Source organism: Embiotoca jacksoni, unplaced genomic scaffold (assembly GCF_022577435.1).
Source record: "Embiotoca jacksoni isolate LCO1_2020_lvr unplaced genomic scaffold, fEmbJac1.0.p SCAF_11, whole genome shotgun sequence".
In the NCBI taxonomy this organism is placed as follows: domain Eukaryota; kingdom Metazoa; phylum Chordata; class Actinopteri; family Embiotocidae; genus Embiotoca; species Embiotoca jacksoni.
This window is the reverse complement of record NW_027185241.1, coordinates 3,645,264-3,660,021: the sequence shown is the minus strand read 5'-3', so window position 1 is coordinate 3,660,021 and position 14,758 is coordinate 3,645,264. Positions and strand designations below refer to the sequence as shown.

Genomic DNA, 14,758 nt, shown 5'->3' with positions numbered 1-14,758 from the left:
ACTGATGCAAGCACTATTGAAAAACAACAAAAATTAACAAGGTTTTATTTGTCAAAATCACAACATCTGCAAAGGCTTAAGAAGTTTTCCATTTGATGTAACAGAGTTGCAGCCATAACAACATTATCATGTGGATTAAATGAAGAAGCAGATACATACTGTTTATCTATATTGCAAAATTTTGCAGATTTTTTTTGTTGCAAGTCATTAGCAGACAATTGTTAATAACAAAACCGCTCTCTTCCTTTACAAAACTGACACACATGACAGGTTACCGAATAAAGGACTGTACATCCTGTCATCACCCTGTCGGAGGTGTGACTTGCAAAAGTGCCAAAGAGAAGATATGCAGTAAATGACCTGCGTGCAAATCAAGAATACACTTGTTCTGCCAGTGCTCCTGGTATGCAGGTACACACGCCTACACATTGATGTATACAGTACACGGACACATGCACTTACACGTGGAACGTTACAGCACATCACAAAAGCACCAGAACAAATATGACACAAAACATTGGTACTGCTAATTTAAACAATGTAAAACATCTGTTCACCATTGGACAGAGAATTTATTCTGCCTGCAGATTGACAGAGATGCTATAATTTAAAAGATTTGTAAACTAAGGTTTTATGAAATGAGTTGCAATAGTTTAATGTTTGGGTTTTGTTGATTTGAACTTTACTTCCTCATTGTTTGGGATCTGACAGAGCATCCTGTTAAAGATTAATTTAACAGCCTGTTTTAACTTGAACATCCCCTTTCAAAAAGTCAAAAAATATATATACTTTACTGTATACATGAAAACATGTAAAAAACTTTTGCTTGCTAAAAAAATAATTAACAGTTAAAAAAAGGTGTAGGATTTTGTCACTTAATTATATTATATCTTTGTGAAGGATAATCAGTACTCAGACAAGATTACGTTTCTGTTAACAACTCAACAAACAAAACAAATGTGAAATGTTCTGTGGCGGGCTTCTGAGATATGTCATTTGACCAAAAACATTTTTGCAATTACAAAAACATTATAATACGAAGCATCAAGCTGACAGTAAAACAATGTGATGTGTATTTTTGGCCTTCAGGACCCCAAAACAAAACATTATGCTTAACTCCTCTTTCTGAAACCACATTTAGAAAAATAACAAAAGAGTAAATATTGTTTCGGTTGATGAATTTCTCAGCATACCCCCTTTTGTCTTTTGATTCTTGAGAAAAATAAAATGTACTCTTGCCTATAGGGAGGTGTGTCAGGATATCTACAGTGCATCTGGAAAGTATTCACAGCGCTTCACTTTTTCCACATTTTGTTATAAATGGATAACCTTATTCCAAAATGGATTAAATTTTGAGGAAAAAAATGAATTTAATCCATTTTGGAATAAAGCTGTAACATAACAAAATGTGGAAAAAATGAAGCACTGTGAATACTCTCCGTATGCACTGTAAGTCATGATCAGTGCATAACTATGAATTTGTGTCTAACTGTTTCTCATGCTCACTGATGGAAGTCAAGTACTTGACATTTTCATTTTCTCCCTCTTCCCTGGAATTTCTCATCTAATGTGTTTTACACGTTGTGACAAAAAAGTTTCGCCAGCTTTGGACACAACAACAACTTGGTTAGGTTCAGGGAAAGATCATAGTTTTGGTTAAAAGTACTTTGTAGTGATTATTTTGGTTGCAATAATAAATATAAGGTTAACGTTATGGTTAAAGGGATAATCCTGCATTGTACAACGTATTTATCCAAGGTTATTACTGCGGCCACAAGAGTACTTTATCACTTGTAAATGAATTTGAATTGATTTAATGGGTCACAGTAAGATGTTTGCAAAAACAACAGATGGGATAATTTTTAATGGAAAGACAGTGTTGTTGTCACAGTGTGACTGAAACAGTGGACCATGAAATTAAAAGCATTTATACATTAAACATAATGTTTCTGTGTTGGTAAATCAAATAATATTAATCAAGTAATTAAATAATAACTGTAGTCTTTACCCATATTGCATAAGTCTAAGACACTAAGTAAGTGGTTTTCTTAGGTATAAAAACGAAAAACAAAACAACGTGCACACCATTGATCAAATGTTTGCTTTTTTTTTACTTTTACATTCTTTGAATTTCAGAATTGGTGAGAAATATAATTCACTGTTGACAGCAAGAGACGTTGATTAACAAACGTGGAATAAAAATGCCAGAATAGAATACTATTTGTCTTAACTAAAAGTATTTGAAGGGTCCTGCCTGGAGACAGTTTTGGCTTCAAAAGTTGGTAACTTGAATAATGAATCAATAATATATAACCAAATCAATTTCAGTCACCTGACTTGTTGACAAGGAAAACAGTCGAACCTCTGAATGCTTATTCAGTCAACATTGCTCTCCAAAAATACTCACTTTCCACTCAAGCCCTTACACTGTTATGGCATAGTTTCACCACTGGATGGCAGTGTAGTTTCTTTTATTGGCACTGGGGGCAGACTGTGATCCTTTCTGGGTTTACAATTTTATATAAAGAATTACAGCAGGGGACTGAACCACCAAACCTACAGTCAGTGGTGGTTTAGTATTCAGTACATGTTCACAGATTCATTTACAACGTTATTCATGCCATTAGCCTTAACTGGAAACTACATGTGTAATCACTTTTGTTACACTTGTCACAGGTCAACTGACTTGTGGGTTCTATATTTACAATGTATTCTATCTCAGCTGTTTGTTTTAAAATGATACAAGATATCAGATTTCCTGTATTTCAACTTGAATCGAATAATATAATGTCAGTACATAATGCAACTTTGAATCCCTCGACATTTTATGTGAATGTGTATACTTACTGATCACTAATGCTGCTCTTAGAATTATTGGACAGTCACAATGTTAACCACTGGTTTATGGCTGAAATCAGCAAAAAGAATGGCAGAGATAGCATGCAAAATGCAACATTGAATTTCAGTTGTTACATATGTACAGTTTCTCTTTCCAGTTAATCTGATGTGATGCTCAAAGTCAGAACTTTTTCAGACAAAAGTAGAAAGACATTTTTTCTCAAGACAATTAAAAATGTTTTAAAGACAAGCTTCACATGTCCTTTACACGGCTGTTGGATTGCGTGACGTTTTCTCTGAGCTAAGTACATTCCCTCATAACCATCCCAATCTGAAACCAGACCATAATCAATTGATAGGAGACAACAAAGTGGAACAAACTACAAAGCTTGAGAGCATTTACAATGATCCATTGACGTACAACAACTATCTTCTTATCTCCACTGGCTCTGATCTGCTTATCAAACCAGCAGCAATACCTGCTATCTACATCAGAAAATTACCAAATCTCTATTTGTCACCGTGGTGTAAAAGGCAAGTGGTGTCTTGTTCAAAGACCCTTGTTTGTGTCCTCCCCCCAATGGTCGCAGAGTTTGACTCCGGCAGACATCATTCTTGCCTTCAACTATTGAGATCAAAGTTTTAACAAAGTCTTTTGACCTTTTTAACTGATAAAGCAAAAGGGATAGGGCTCCTCGGTGCCCACACAAGTGCTAATCAGGTCGACAGGCTGGAGCATGAAAGTATGAGTTCAGATTAGCATTTGCAAAGCCTCACAAAGCTTTTGCAGGAGTTTGTGTTGTTTGTGTCACCAAATGTAGCACTTTGAAATGACTACATTTTGGATAGACTGAATTCGAGTCAGTTACAATGAAGAAAAAAGCTCAAACCTCTAATCTTATAAGTAGTTTCTAGGTCATGACAATAAAATAGTTCATTTGGCCTTTTGTTTAGTAAGGAATCAGTCAAAAACATTAGTTGAGCAAAGTAATAGTTCTTTGTCCAAATACAACTCTTCTGGTAAAACCCACAAGTCTCAAGTTTATAATGAGATAAATTGTATGGTGTACATTGTTTGCAAATGCAGTTTTTGCTGTTGCTATTTGGAAGTAACCAGGGAACAAATAGTGTTGTGTGTGTGTTGTGCGTATACATGACAGTTACCAACGCATTACCAATGGACTCTAACCTTACACGTTGGATGCTGGCAATGTCAGTTGGGTAAGGATAAGGATAAGGCTATGTGTTGTATACTTTGAACAATAGGAGGTTGCACAACTTTTGTGAGAGAATTCTGTGGTGTTCAAAACAACATAAAAACAAATATGTTTTAAATAAAAACCAAAATATATCTTATTTTTATTGAAACCGGTTTATAATGTGAAATCTAATGGGATTAGCTCATCTGGACTTCTCTCACACCATGTTGGTCGACCATGTTTTTTTACAGCAATATTTTGATTTTAGTGTGAAAGATGAAGTTTCATGGCAAGCATTGACAAGCACAAGAGTAATAACAACAGTCTGCCCCGAGAAAAACTAGGAGACGAAACCACGACAGGAGCCAGGACATGTTAAGACACGGGAGATGAAGTTAAAATACTATCTGCTTCCTGGGGAAAAAAACAGCTCATGTGCCATTAGTAACCGGCTTGTGACCAGTGCTGTGTGCTTCCAGAATGATAGATAGATGATAGATAGATAGTTACTTCATTAATCCCCAAGGGGAAATTATTTTCTTTGGAATGGCTTGGAAATATACAATATGTTCTAAACAGATGTTGTCGTGAGGAACACTTGTTGAGAGAAGATTTATTTTTTCTGTGATCACATTTCTCACAGACTTACATGTTCTTAAAAAGAGTGATAAAAAAAGATAGATCGAGTTTAGCGTTCTCAGATTATTCTAATTATTTTAGATAATTTACAGAAATCACAAAAATGCTCACGGTTTCTAACTTCACAATACGCAATAAAAACTAAGTATATACATGTTTGAAAGTGCAATTTTTGCACTTAGCAATAAATAATATGTTGTGGGTATACATACAGTTTAAATTGGTTTACAGTACAAGTCAAATATTTAAATTATTACATTTCACGCTTCACACAGAGGAAGACCAACAAGGCCAGGATCTTTGTAGATAATGTGACAGATGTGATGGTTGACTTAATTGCCATTGACAAAAGACTGGTAGAGGGACATGAGCTGGGCATGGAGGTCTTGAGCGTAGGGGTCCAGCTTCTCCCTCAGGTCCTCAGCGTAGGGGGCCACCATCTGCCTCACGTTATTGGCTCTCTGACTAAACTCCACCTGGACCTTCTCGGTCATGGGGGCCACGCTTCTCTGGAAGTCCTGCAGATGCTGGTCCACCTTCATCTTCATGTCATCAGTGTAGGGCCCCAGCTGAGCCTGCAGGTCCTTCACACTCTGCTCCAGGCTGACCTTCAGCTCCTCACTCTTCTGCATCAGAGTGGTCCTCAGGGCCTCGGAGTCCAGGGAGTCTGCGTAGGGGGCCAGCTCCTGTTTGAGCTGCTCCACTCTCTGCTGAATCTGGGCCTTCAGGTCCTCAGTGTAGGGCTCCAGCTTCTCCCTGACAGTGCTCAGCTCCTGGGTCAGCACATTTTTCAACACGTCGGCCTCTGTGCTGATCTTGATCATCAGGTCCTGGGCTGCAGGGGGAAGCTGTTCCTGCAGGGTGACTGCATACTTGCTGGCTATGTCAGCGCTTTCTGTCAGACGAGCACTAGAAGACAAAGTGAATGTCAGACCATCACAGGTTTGAGTTAGACCATACCATTAATATCACGTGTCCCTGATAGACCCATTTATTATGGTACAGTGTGTCACACAACATACTTGACTTCCTGTCCAATCGGTGATTTCCTGATCATGTGGAGGGTGTTGTCAGCTGTCTGTGTGGCCTTGGCAATGTAGTCCCAGAAAGCATCAGTTAGCACTTCCAGCTGTGGCTTGGGTGCATCAGCATAAAAGAGGTTGGCATGGCAGCCTGTTAGATGGAGACAAGAAGGGTGTGAGAGCTGTGTAGATTTCCAGTCTCCCAATCAATTATTTTGATTACTCGTCAGCTATGACTTCAAATAAAAAGCTTGCCACTTACCAGAGAGCACTGCAACAGCGAGCACCACAAACACCTTCATGACTGTGATTTTCTGAAAAACAATTATGGTCTGGTTAACTTTCACGTTTCATTAATAAAGTAAATAACGTTTAAATTTGCCTCTTAAATTTTTCTTTGAAAGCAAAATTCCCACCTGCTTTGGGGTTGTGTATCTTCTCAGGGTTTAGTGTGTTTGTGAGTGTGTCGGACTGGTGCTTCCGTGTATATATACTGGTCATATGACTGTTGTAGCCCAGAGCCCAAAGTCCAGGAGTCCCTGCCATGTTGTCACAAAAAACAGTCTCCTGTTTCTGCTGCTTGTTCTGGCTTCTATTACATGACTGATGACTTTTAGAAATGTCATTATAACAAAACATATCTTACCCCTCATAAGTTTTGCATTAGTTCTCCTTTGACCTCTCTTTAGAAAGAATTTAAGATATAATTAACTCTCCACATTGTCCAGCGCTTCCAGTCTGTAGATAACTGCAGATAACCTCGGTACGCGTACACCAGTGGACTTTGTATTAGGATCAAGCAACGTGAATAAAATACACTTAAATGATTTGTTGAATTTTATTGTGAAAAGGGCAGGAGTGATTTGTGTCAGGACTCCAAATATCCTTTAAAAGTACAATAATTATCAGCCGGCTTTTGAAAAAGCACTGTATTATCCTGACGCATTTCAAATTTTGGGCCTTGTGTAGAGCTGAGTTATTAACAAAATAAAACAAAGATAAACATAAGAGGCTGTCAGAAGACACATTTAATTATGTTCAACTCACACACAATATTGAATTAGCTCAAATCTCCACAATAAGGAAATTGAAGCATTACCAAGAGTGGGAACAAAACTATAAAATATTTACATTAAACAGTGACTAAAAATGTCACACCAAAACTTCTTTGTTGTTTATACATACAGTAGATTCTGAAAAAGTCCCTCAGGAACAATTTTCATCCGTGAACGAGTCCTGCAGAGTTTTACAGATATTGTGCATAAACTATTGTCCTGCAGAACTGTTGAAAAACTAAACAGTATATGCACAGAAAAACTTTTCAGTTCAATCAAGAGCTAAAAACCACTAATTTGGTGATCAGGATAAACACAGAATAGATATTTGGCCTTTATCCCGATATTATTTTGTAGAAGTGATACAATATAGAGCATAAAACATCTGGGCATAATAATCTCAAAATTATCCCAAATGTTTTTGTTTTTTTTAATTGTTGTAATCCATTGATAACACAGCAGTGAGACGTCAAGGTGGATATGTAACTATTCTGCCAGTTTCAGTTCACTTAAAAGCGTTTTCTGAGAATTGACTTATCGTATGTCCAGTGTGAAACAGCAGCTACTTTGTCCTTCAGAAGGTGACGGAGCCTGTGTCTGCTAACCTTTGATCACGCTGACACATCGGACTGCTGAACTGTGGCACGACACAGAAACTCGAACTATGAGCTAATATGAGGTCAGCTGGCAAAATATCAAGCTAAGAGATACAGTAAAATGCCTACTAATCGAAGTTGGATATGAAAGAAATGGAAGATAGAGATTCTGTCGGGTTTGGCAAAAAGTGATCTATGGCTAATAGCTACGTGATTAAAGACAGGACTGTGAGGGTCATTGGAGGTTAACCCTATGGATTGTACCCCACTCTAACAGAATCACACATACTCATGTGAGACGACAGAACAATTCAGCAATAATCATGGGTTTAAATAAAAATTGGCATCTAGCAGATGATCCCTGTGATATAAACCTGCATAAATGGGGTCATGCAGTCAGGGTGTGTGTGTATATTTGTGTCACAGTATGGGCGTGTGCATGTGCGCTGCGTACATTCTACATGCTGACAGTGAGGATAACCGAGTGAGGCAAGGTGACAGCAAGGCAATACCACTTGGACTTTGAGATCATTACTGTTTGGCTCACTATATAAGCTGCAGAGCCTCACCAGCTCAGCACAAGCACTGTCAAGTGGACTTACAGACACACCTGCAAACACAGGTAAGATGGAGAAGTAAGAGGAACTCTCTGCCAAGCTTTTAGGTGAACATGCGGCGACTAACTGGTATTTTCTTATCATAGGATCTAAGAACCATGAAGGTCCTTGCTGTGCTCGTCCTTGCCGTTTTCACTGGTGAGTATCATGACAACAATTTCAATATTGTAATGTACATTTTGTAGCATAAGAATTTATCAAATGATTCACTAAAGATGAAGAACTGCAAGCTTTGTTGAAGAGTGAATATCCACAGTATAAATGGCAAATCTCACAATAGTTATGCATAGCTGAATTATCTGCAGTCCTCTTAAACTGTTCCTGTCTCCATCCAAACAGGCTGCCAAGCCAACCTTTTCTATGCTGATGCACCCAAACCACAGCTGGAAGTGGTGACTGATGCTTTCTGGGACTATGTTGCCAAAGCTACCCAGACAGCTGATGACACTCTCCAGATGATCAGGAAGACTCAGTTTGGACAGGATGTCAGGTAGATCATACAAAACCCGTGACCATGTGTGACATTCTAGTAATGTATCAAACTCAAGAGTTAACTGATAGGCACATACAACTGTAGGATGAACTAAAAACTCATATTGAAATCTCATTTTCTTGCTCTTCCCTTTCTGTCAACTTTTTATATTTAGTGCCCGTCTGACAGAAAGCGCTGACATAGCCGGCAAGTATGCAATCACCCTGCAGGAGCAGATTCCCCCTGCAGCCCAGGACCTGATCACCAAAGTCACCACCGAGGCTGATGTGCTGAAAGACCGTTTGACCGCAGAGTTGGGTACAGTCAGGGAGAAGCTGCAGCCCTACACTGAGGACATGAAGGCCCAGATTCAGCAGAGAGTGGAGCAGCTCAAACAGGAGCTGGCCCCCTACGCAGAATCCCTGGACTCCGAGGCCCTGAGGAACACCCTGATGCAGAAGACCGAGGAGCTGAAGGTCAGCCTGGAGCAGAGTATGAAGGACCTGCAGGCTCAGCTGGGGCCCTACACTGATGACGTGAAGGTGAAGGTGGACCAGCATCTGGAGGATTTCAAGGAGAGAATGGCCCCTGTTGCCGAACAGGTCCAGGGGGAGCTCACACAGAGAGCCCAGCAGGTGAAAGAAATAGCCGCCCCCTACGTCGATGAGCTGAGGGAAAAGATGGACCCCTACGCCCAGGACCTCCAGGCTCGTCTCACCTCCCTCTACGACTCCTTTGTAAAAGCCAACTAAGTCAACCTCCACCTCACATGAAACTAAAACTTCATCTGTAGAAACAACTCTCTGATCCCAGATCCCAGGAATGTATTCATGATTACAAAAATTCACCGGTTTTGAAAGCTGAACGTCTTTAGACATATGTACAGTGTTAAAAAAGCACATAACAAATATGTGTTGGTTTGCGACCACACACGGTGTTTTCTTCCTATATTATGGAAAATACATTAAAAGTAAAACAAAGCTTTTCAGCCTCTTGTGTTATTGAAGTCATGAGTGAAATTATTGTTGGTGTTCTCAGACAAGTGACAAATAGAAGTATAGCTTTAAACTGTACATGAAAAACAAATAAATAGAGAAATGAAAAACAACCATTATAAGCATCATTGCCTAATTGTGGAAATGGAAACTAGACACACTATCTCTCCTGTCCATTATCTCACCTGCATAATGAAATGCTTGGCTCACCTGAGTCAGCTTTAAAAGAACTTTGCTTTGTTTGTCCTGTCCGATTACCGTAGCAAACACCCCATACATGGAGACGTCAAAAACAATTAGTTGTTTTTTAACGTCTCCATGTATGGGGCGTTTGTTAAAAACAATTAGTTGTTTTTTAACAATCCTTTTTGACAGGATGAAACATGAATCCTTGAAAATAATTAGTTCCATATCATACAAAGGATACTGTACTGTCAATACTGTGTATTTGTGTGTTTAGACATTGACAACATAGACAGTTGTAAAAAACAACAGCAACATATTAACGCCACACAAAAATCACAGCAGTTTTCTTTGTTTATAAAAGCTTGCCCCCAACCCCCCTGCCACACCTCTGTAAGATTAAGTTGTGCATATTGGACAGGGCATGTTCAGGTTTGTCTCTGCAAGTCTGGAAGTTCATGAACATATCCTGTTTTTTAGTTTTCCCTTTTGTGCCTCCATCCCTGCTGCCAGATCGCTCCCACGCTGCCTTACCCAGTGGCAAACAACATTCCTCTGTTCTGCCCCCAGCTGTCACGGGCTCTGAACACCGTTAACCCTCCGAGCTCACGCACAGCTCCGGATTTCTATTATGCCTAATGATGTTAAAGTTTTCAATTATGTTCTGAATCGTCTTGGAAGTAATATTGTAATATCTTAGTTTGACTCACTGTTTAGAGAGTACACCTCTTTTTTGTTTTTTACTAAATTCCCTTTGTTGTTCTGCTCTGTCACAATTCTCACACTGAATACCTACAATTGTTAACACACACACACACACACACACACACACACACACACACACACACACACACACACATAGTTGAGAGTTAGAACCTTGTAATAGTAGAAATAAGTAAAAAAAAAAAAAAAAAGTATGACAATGAAAAAAGTGTAAAACAGTTGGACTACAAAAACAAGTTATTTTAAAGCATTTTACAGCTACAGATAAAGACAAATATGGGGCAGGGGGGATATAACAAAAAACATATATAGATGCATTTACCACAGATCACTTTACTCAGCTGTTCTTGTAATAATATGTGTGAATAATAAAAAATAACCATGGGTAAATCTTTCTTATTCTATTTCTATCACATTCAATTTTATGTATTTGATTTATTAAAACGTGTAAAAATTGAAGCAGCCTTTTTTATGCTTTTGATTATACTGTTATAGTCCTGATCATTCTTACTCAGTATCCCTGTATGAATCAGACAACTTTCATACAATGTTAGAACTAGCAGGAAAGACATGACAGGAATAATTTGACATTTTGGTAAAGGCTTTCTTGCAGAGTTAAAGCCTGATAGCACTTTCATACCTGTGTGTTCCAGTCTTTGTGCAAAGCTAACCATTCCCTGGCTATTGAGCTTCATGCTTTGTGTACAGACATGAGAAATGTATACGTGAATAGGCCTGTTTCCCAGAAGGACATGCTAATCCATTTATCAGATGTCGTTTATGCTGATTTAACTTAGTAAAATAAGACTGAAAAAACAAGGCAAATAAGAACGATCCGTATGAACACGAGGTAACAAGTTGCGAACCAACCAAGTTGCTCTGCAGTTTGAAGCACTTATAAACACAATGCTTTATTCCTTAAAAGGACACCATTAGCTTATCCTCTCACTCTGAGCATCGTGCAGACAGCGATTTGACTTCAGGTTACTTTTGCTGTACAAGTACGAGCTGCTGCACGCATCACTTGTGATCATTGTAGAGATATGGAACTAAAAACTCAGCAGCCCTCCCATGTATTTCAGTTTTTCTGCACATCAGCTGATTCCAGTCTGACTCAGAACCAGATGATCCTTTTTAACTGGGTTTCTTTTGGCCATTTTTGTCTTTATTTGACAGCCTAGAGAAAGACATGCAAGAAGGGCTCAGAGAGAAAGAGGGAGGTGACATGTGACAAAGTTACCCCAGCTAGAACCAAACCATGAACTTACACTAAGCGGCAGCACCTTAACCTTTAGCCCACTGGATGCCCCAGTTTGACAGCCCTTAACCTACAGCTGTTAACTGCAGTGACCTCACTGACTCATCTAAAAAGATGACTGCCTGTTCAGTGGAGTGAGATCATCCCAACCAAAAACCAAATTCTTAAAACCAGCTTCCAGAGAACAACATCCTCAGGCCGGGGTTACTTTCGGTCAAACCATCTAATTGTCCCCTCTCACACACTCAAATAATATTAGACACTGCTACTGCCGTGTGTTGTTGAGGAACAAAAGGAGAAGCAGCGACAGTTTTGGATGGCTGTGTTAGGTATTTTACTGTATTACCTCATAGTTCTTCTTGATTCTCCCTGTTTCAGTTCTCTGTCTGTCTTCTGGTGTTCCAGAAAAGAAAAGGCAGGGTGTTTGGGTTTGTGCAGTCTGGCCTCTGACCTTGTTGTTACATGTGTGTAGTAGGTCAAAGGTCATCCAATTCCTCTGCAAAATAAAAACACAAAATATCGAATTTGCATTTGGGATGGCTTTGCTGGAAATACATCTTTGCTTGTGTGGGAGAATGTTTTACAAAACAGATTCAACATGTTCCTGAAACTGAAAAAAAAAATGCCAAAAGAAAATCTGTAGAAATATAAACATATTTAAGTTCCTGAACTTGATTTGTTTGTATGTTTGACCTGTATTGTACTTGTTATCGAGCTGAACATACAGTATCTTGCTGTGTTACACACCTCCTGCACTACATATGACACACTAATGTTGTGTAATACCAAGGTCAAAGGTCTTTTGTTTTAACATAAATGTGACACCTAAACGTAATGTTTGAACTAGAAATCGTTCTTTCATTTCCAGTTTCATATTATTGTTTTCATCTTTTAAAGAGAACATAGAACATTTTCATTAAACACAAGACAGTTTGGACACTTTGCTACAGTCTCCTGATACAACTAACTAGATACTTGACCTCTCTGGGTTTATCACACAGCAATGCTATCGTGTTCTCACACTAATTACCTGACAAAGCCAACCCATTTAAACTTTGTTCCTGTGTAAAGTTGGGTTTCTGAGAAAATTACAGAGCAGGGAAATCTATTGGGTAGACAACAAAGAGGCCAAGTCCTAAAGGGCAATAGTCATCACACATTGGGCAGGGATGGAATCAGAGTTGAACTGAATCACAAAAGACGAATAATAATACCAACAAAAGCACGAACTGATGGTACACTATAACCAAAGGATTTACTAAGGCTCTGATTTATAAGATGTGTTTTATGACTAAATATGATGGTTTCCTGTTAATCTCACGACTAACTATTACAAAACATAACAGGTAACGTATTATATACAGTATGAGTTAAAAAAAAAAAAAAATATATATATATATTTTCCCTAATTTCTATAGGCGCCTAAGAGAAGGAAAGTGTTCTTGCTAACGCTGGATATGTTATTTTTAACAATGGAATTTGTCATCTGACAAGATTTTGATTTCAATCCAATGCAACAACAATCTTTTGTCCCTTTAAGACTGACATTATCTTTTGAAATTCACCTGCAAAAAACATTACTAAATTAAGTCAGTATATAGCTTCACAGTGAGATTACTTCTGTATATTTATAAAATCTTAATCCCAACACTAAAACAGCAGTCCCGTCTGAACGACTCATCACAGTTATGTTCTGCCATTCAACAAATATTTGTTGCTTGAAAAACTGGGATAAATACTTTCCTTTTACATCAAACTTCCCTTTACTTATGCCACTTTCAACATCCTGGAAATTTCTTGGGAATGGCTGTCGTCTGCGAAAACCTACAACATAACACAGATGGTATTTCAGTTTTTTTCCCAGTGGTTCCTGTTTAATTTATTTCTTTTGTTCAGTGCCCCCACATTGGTCTCTGCATTTTATTACCTGTAATCCTTCTTTTGTGCAGTGGGCTTCCTGAGTGTCCCCAAGCCTGAACATGTTCATCTTGTAGCGCTGACACTTTTTTTTTTTTTTTTTTTTTTACTTCAGGCAGTTTCTGGATATTTATAATATATATTTCCTTTATGAAACTATACCGCCCAGAAAGCACAGTACAGGCCAATGCTGGTAGAGTATTTAGACTCAAATGTATATGTGAAAGGCTATTTTGCATCCTGGTGCTAAAAGAATTAGTACTAAAATGAAACCAAATGGTGATTGAGCAGAGAAAAAACCTGCAGAGTTGTAGTCAGTTTGACACAATTTAGCAATAAATGTGATTCTGTTACTTCAGTGAAAATAATGATATTACCAGCGAAAGGAGAAAACATATATGCTCAAAAACAAAAGCAATGCAGATTTAAAATTTTAATTACTTTCATAATGTAATACTATATATTATGTTGCATGCTCATAATCTGATAAATTATTCAGCCATCTGAAGAATATAAAAAGTAAAAGGAATGTAGGTATCCACTCAATTACTGTGTTTAAGTGCACTTTAAAGATAGAGGTACTTTATTTACTTACTACAAGAGAGAAATAACTTAAACTACCTTCGCTCTATCTCTTTAGTTACTTTGTAGAGAAGGTTTTAAAAAGAAAGACATATATCTAGCAAATATGCGGCATTGTTTTCTTTAGTTACAACATGAAACTGCAATATACAACGTAATAATTTTCTAATTCTGTAACAAAGATATTAACACAATATCAAATGTTGTTTTGTTTTTCCTGCTTTGTACATCTACTATGTATGGATAACAGATAGTCTGCTGTTCATAACTACTGTGGGAAAAAAAAAAAAAAAAACTAACTTTAACGTCGAGCTAATTAAGTTCTGTCGTTTTACTTCAAAGGTCTGAATTATGTTGCTAAATGTAGCCCAGTAAAAATAATAACATGTAGGCTAATTGAATTACTCTCCTGGAAAGGGAAACACAACGACACACGAATAACGCACCGTTTTTGAAAGCTTGTCAACTGTGCGAACTATATGAAAGTGACATATTTATTACGCCACTGGACGTGAAGCGTTTACCACGTTTGTTCTCGTGACAAGCAGGTTGCTCAATCAGCCCCTCAGAACTTCGGACGAGGTGTTGGTCGCCCCTTCGCCTGGTGTAGATGGAAACAGGTTTTCTCTGCAGCCACATCATCATCATCATCACCACGTGAA

The 14,758-nt window shown here is 38.2% G+C and overlaps 2 protein-coding genes across 5 annotated transcripts; one reads left to right on the top strand and one right to left on the bottom strand.

Annotated features, from left to right (window-relative positions):
- Positions 1-4,211: 4,211 nt before the first annotated feature.
- LOC138193993 (apolipoprotein A-IV-like) lies at positions 4,212-14,694 on the bottom strand. Of its 4 annotated transcripts, none has more exons than XM_069142337.1 (5): positions 14,621-14,694; positions 11,944-13,421; positions 5,961-6,012; positions 5,699-5,849; positions 4,212-5,585 (listed from the first exon to the last, which is right to left on the bottom strand). In XM_069142337.1, exons 2-5 carry the CDS (start codon positions 12,082-12,084, stop codon positions 5,009-5,011), a joined length of 921 nt encoding a protein of 306 aa, XP_068998438.1. In that variant the 5' UTR covers positions 12,085-13,421; positions 14,621-14,694; the 3' UTR covers positions 4,212-5,008. The 4 variants fall into 4 exon arrangements, with proteins under 4 accessions (XP_068998438.1, XP_068998439.1, XP_068998437.1 ...); XM_069142338.1 differs by lacking the exon at positions 14,621-14,694 and adding an exon at positions 13,525-13,652; XM_069142336.1 differs by lacking the exon at positions 14,621-14,694 and having other exon boundaries at positions 11,944-13,652.
- LOC138193992 (apolipoprotein A-I-like) lies at positions 7,887-9,426 on the top strand. Its single transcript, XM_069142335.1, has 4 exons — positions 7,887-7,971; positions 8,053-8,104; positions 8,306-8,456; positions 8,614-9,426. Exons 2-4 carry the CDS (start codon positions 8,065-8,067, stop codon positions 9,188-9,190), a joined length of 768 nt encoding a protein of 255 aa, XP_068998436.1. The 5' UTR covers positions 7,887-7,971; positions 8,053-8,064; the 3' UTR covers positions 9,191-9,426.
- Positions 14,695-14,758: the final 64 nt, after the last annotated feature.

Coding starts and splice junctions, on each gene's coding strand:
- LOC138193992 (XM_069142335.1), top strand. CDS start 8,065: ATGAAGGTCCTTGCTGTGCTCGTCCTTGCCGTTTTCACTG. Junction 8,105..8,305: donor CGTCCTTGCCGTTTTCACTG/GTGAGTATCATG, acceptor CCATCCAAACAG/GCTGCCAAGCCAACCTTTTC. Junction 8,457..8,613: donor CAGTTTGGACAGGATGTCAG/GTAGATCATACA, acceptor TTTTATATTTAG/TGCCCGTCTGACAGAAAGCG.
- LOC138193993 (XM_069142337.1), bottom strand. CDS start 12,084: ATGACCTTTGACCTACTACACACATGTAACAACAAGGTCAGAGGCCAG. Junction 5,850..5,960: donor CGCTGTTGCAGTGCTCTCTG/GTAAGTGGCAAG, acceptor TCCATCTAACAG/GCTGCCATGCCAACCTCTTT. Junction 5,586..5,698: donor CCGATTGGACAGGAAGTCAA/GTATGTTGTGTG, acceptor TTTGTCTTCTAG/TGCTCGTCTGACAGAAAGCG.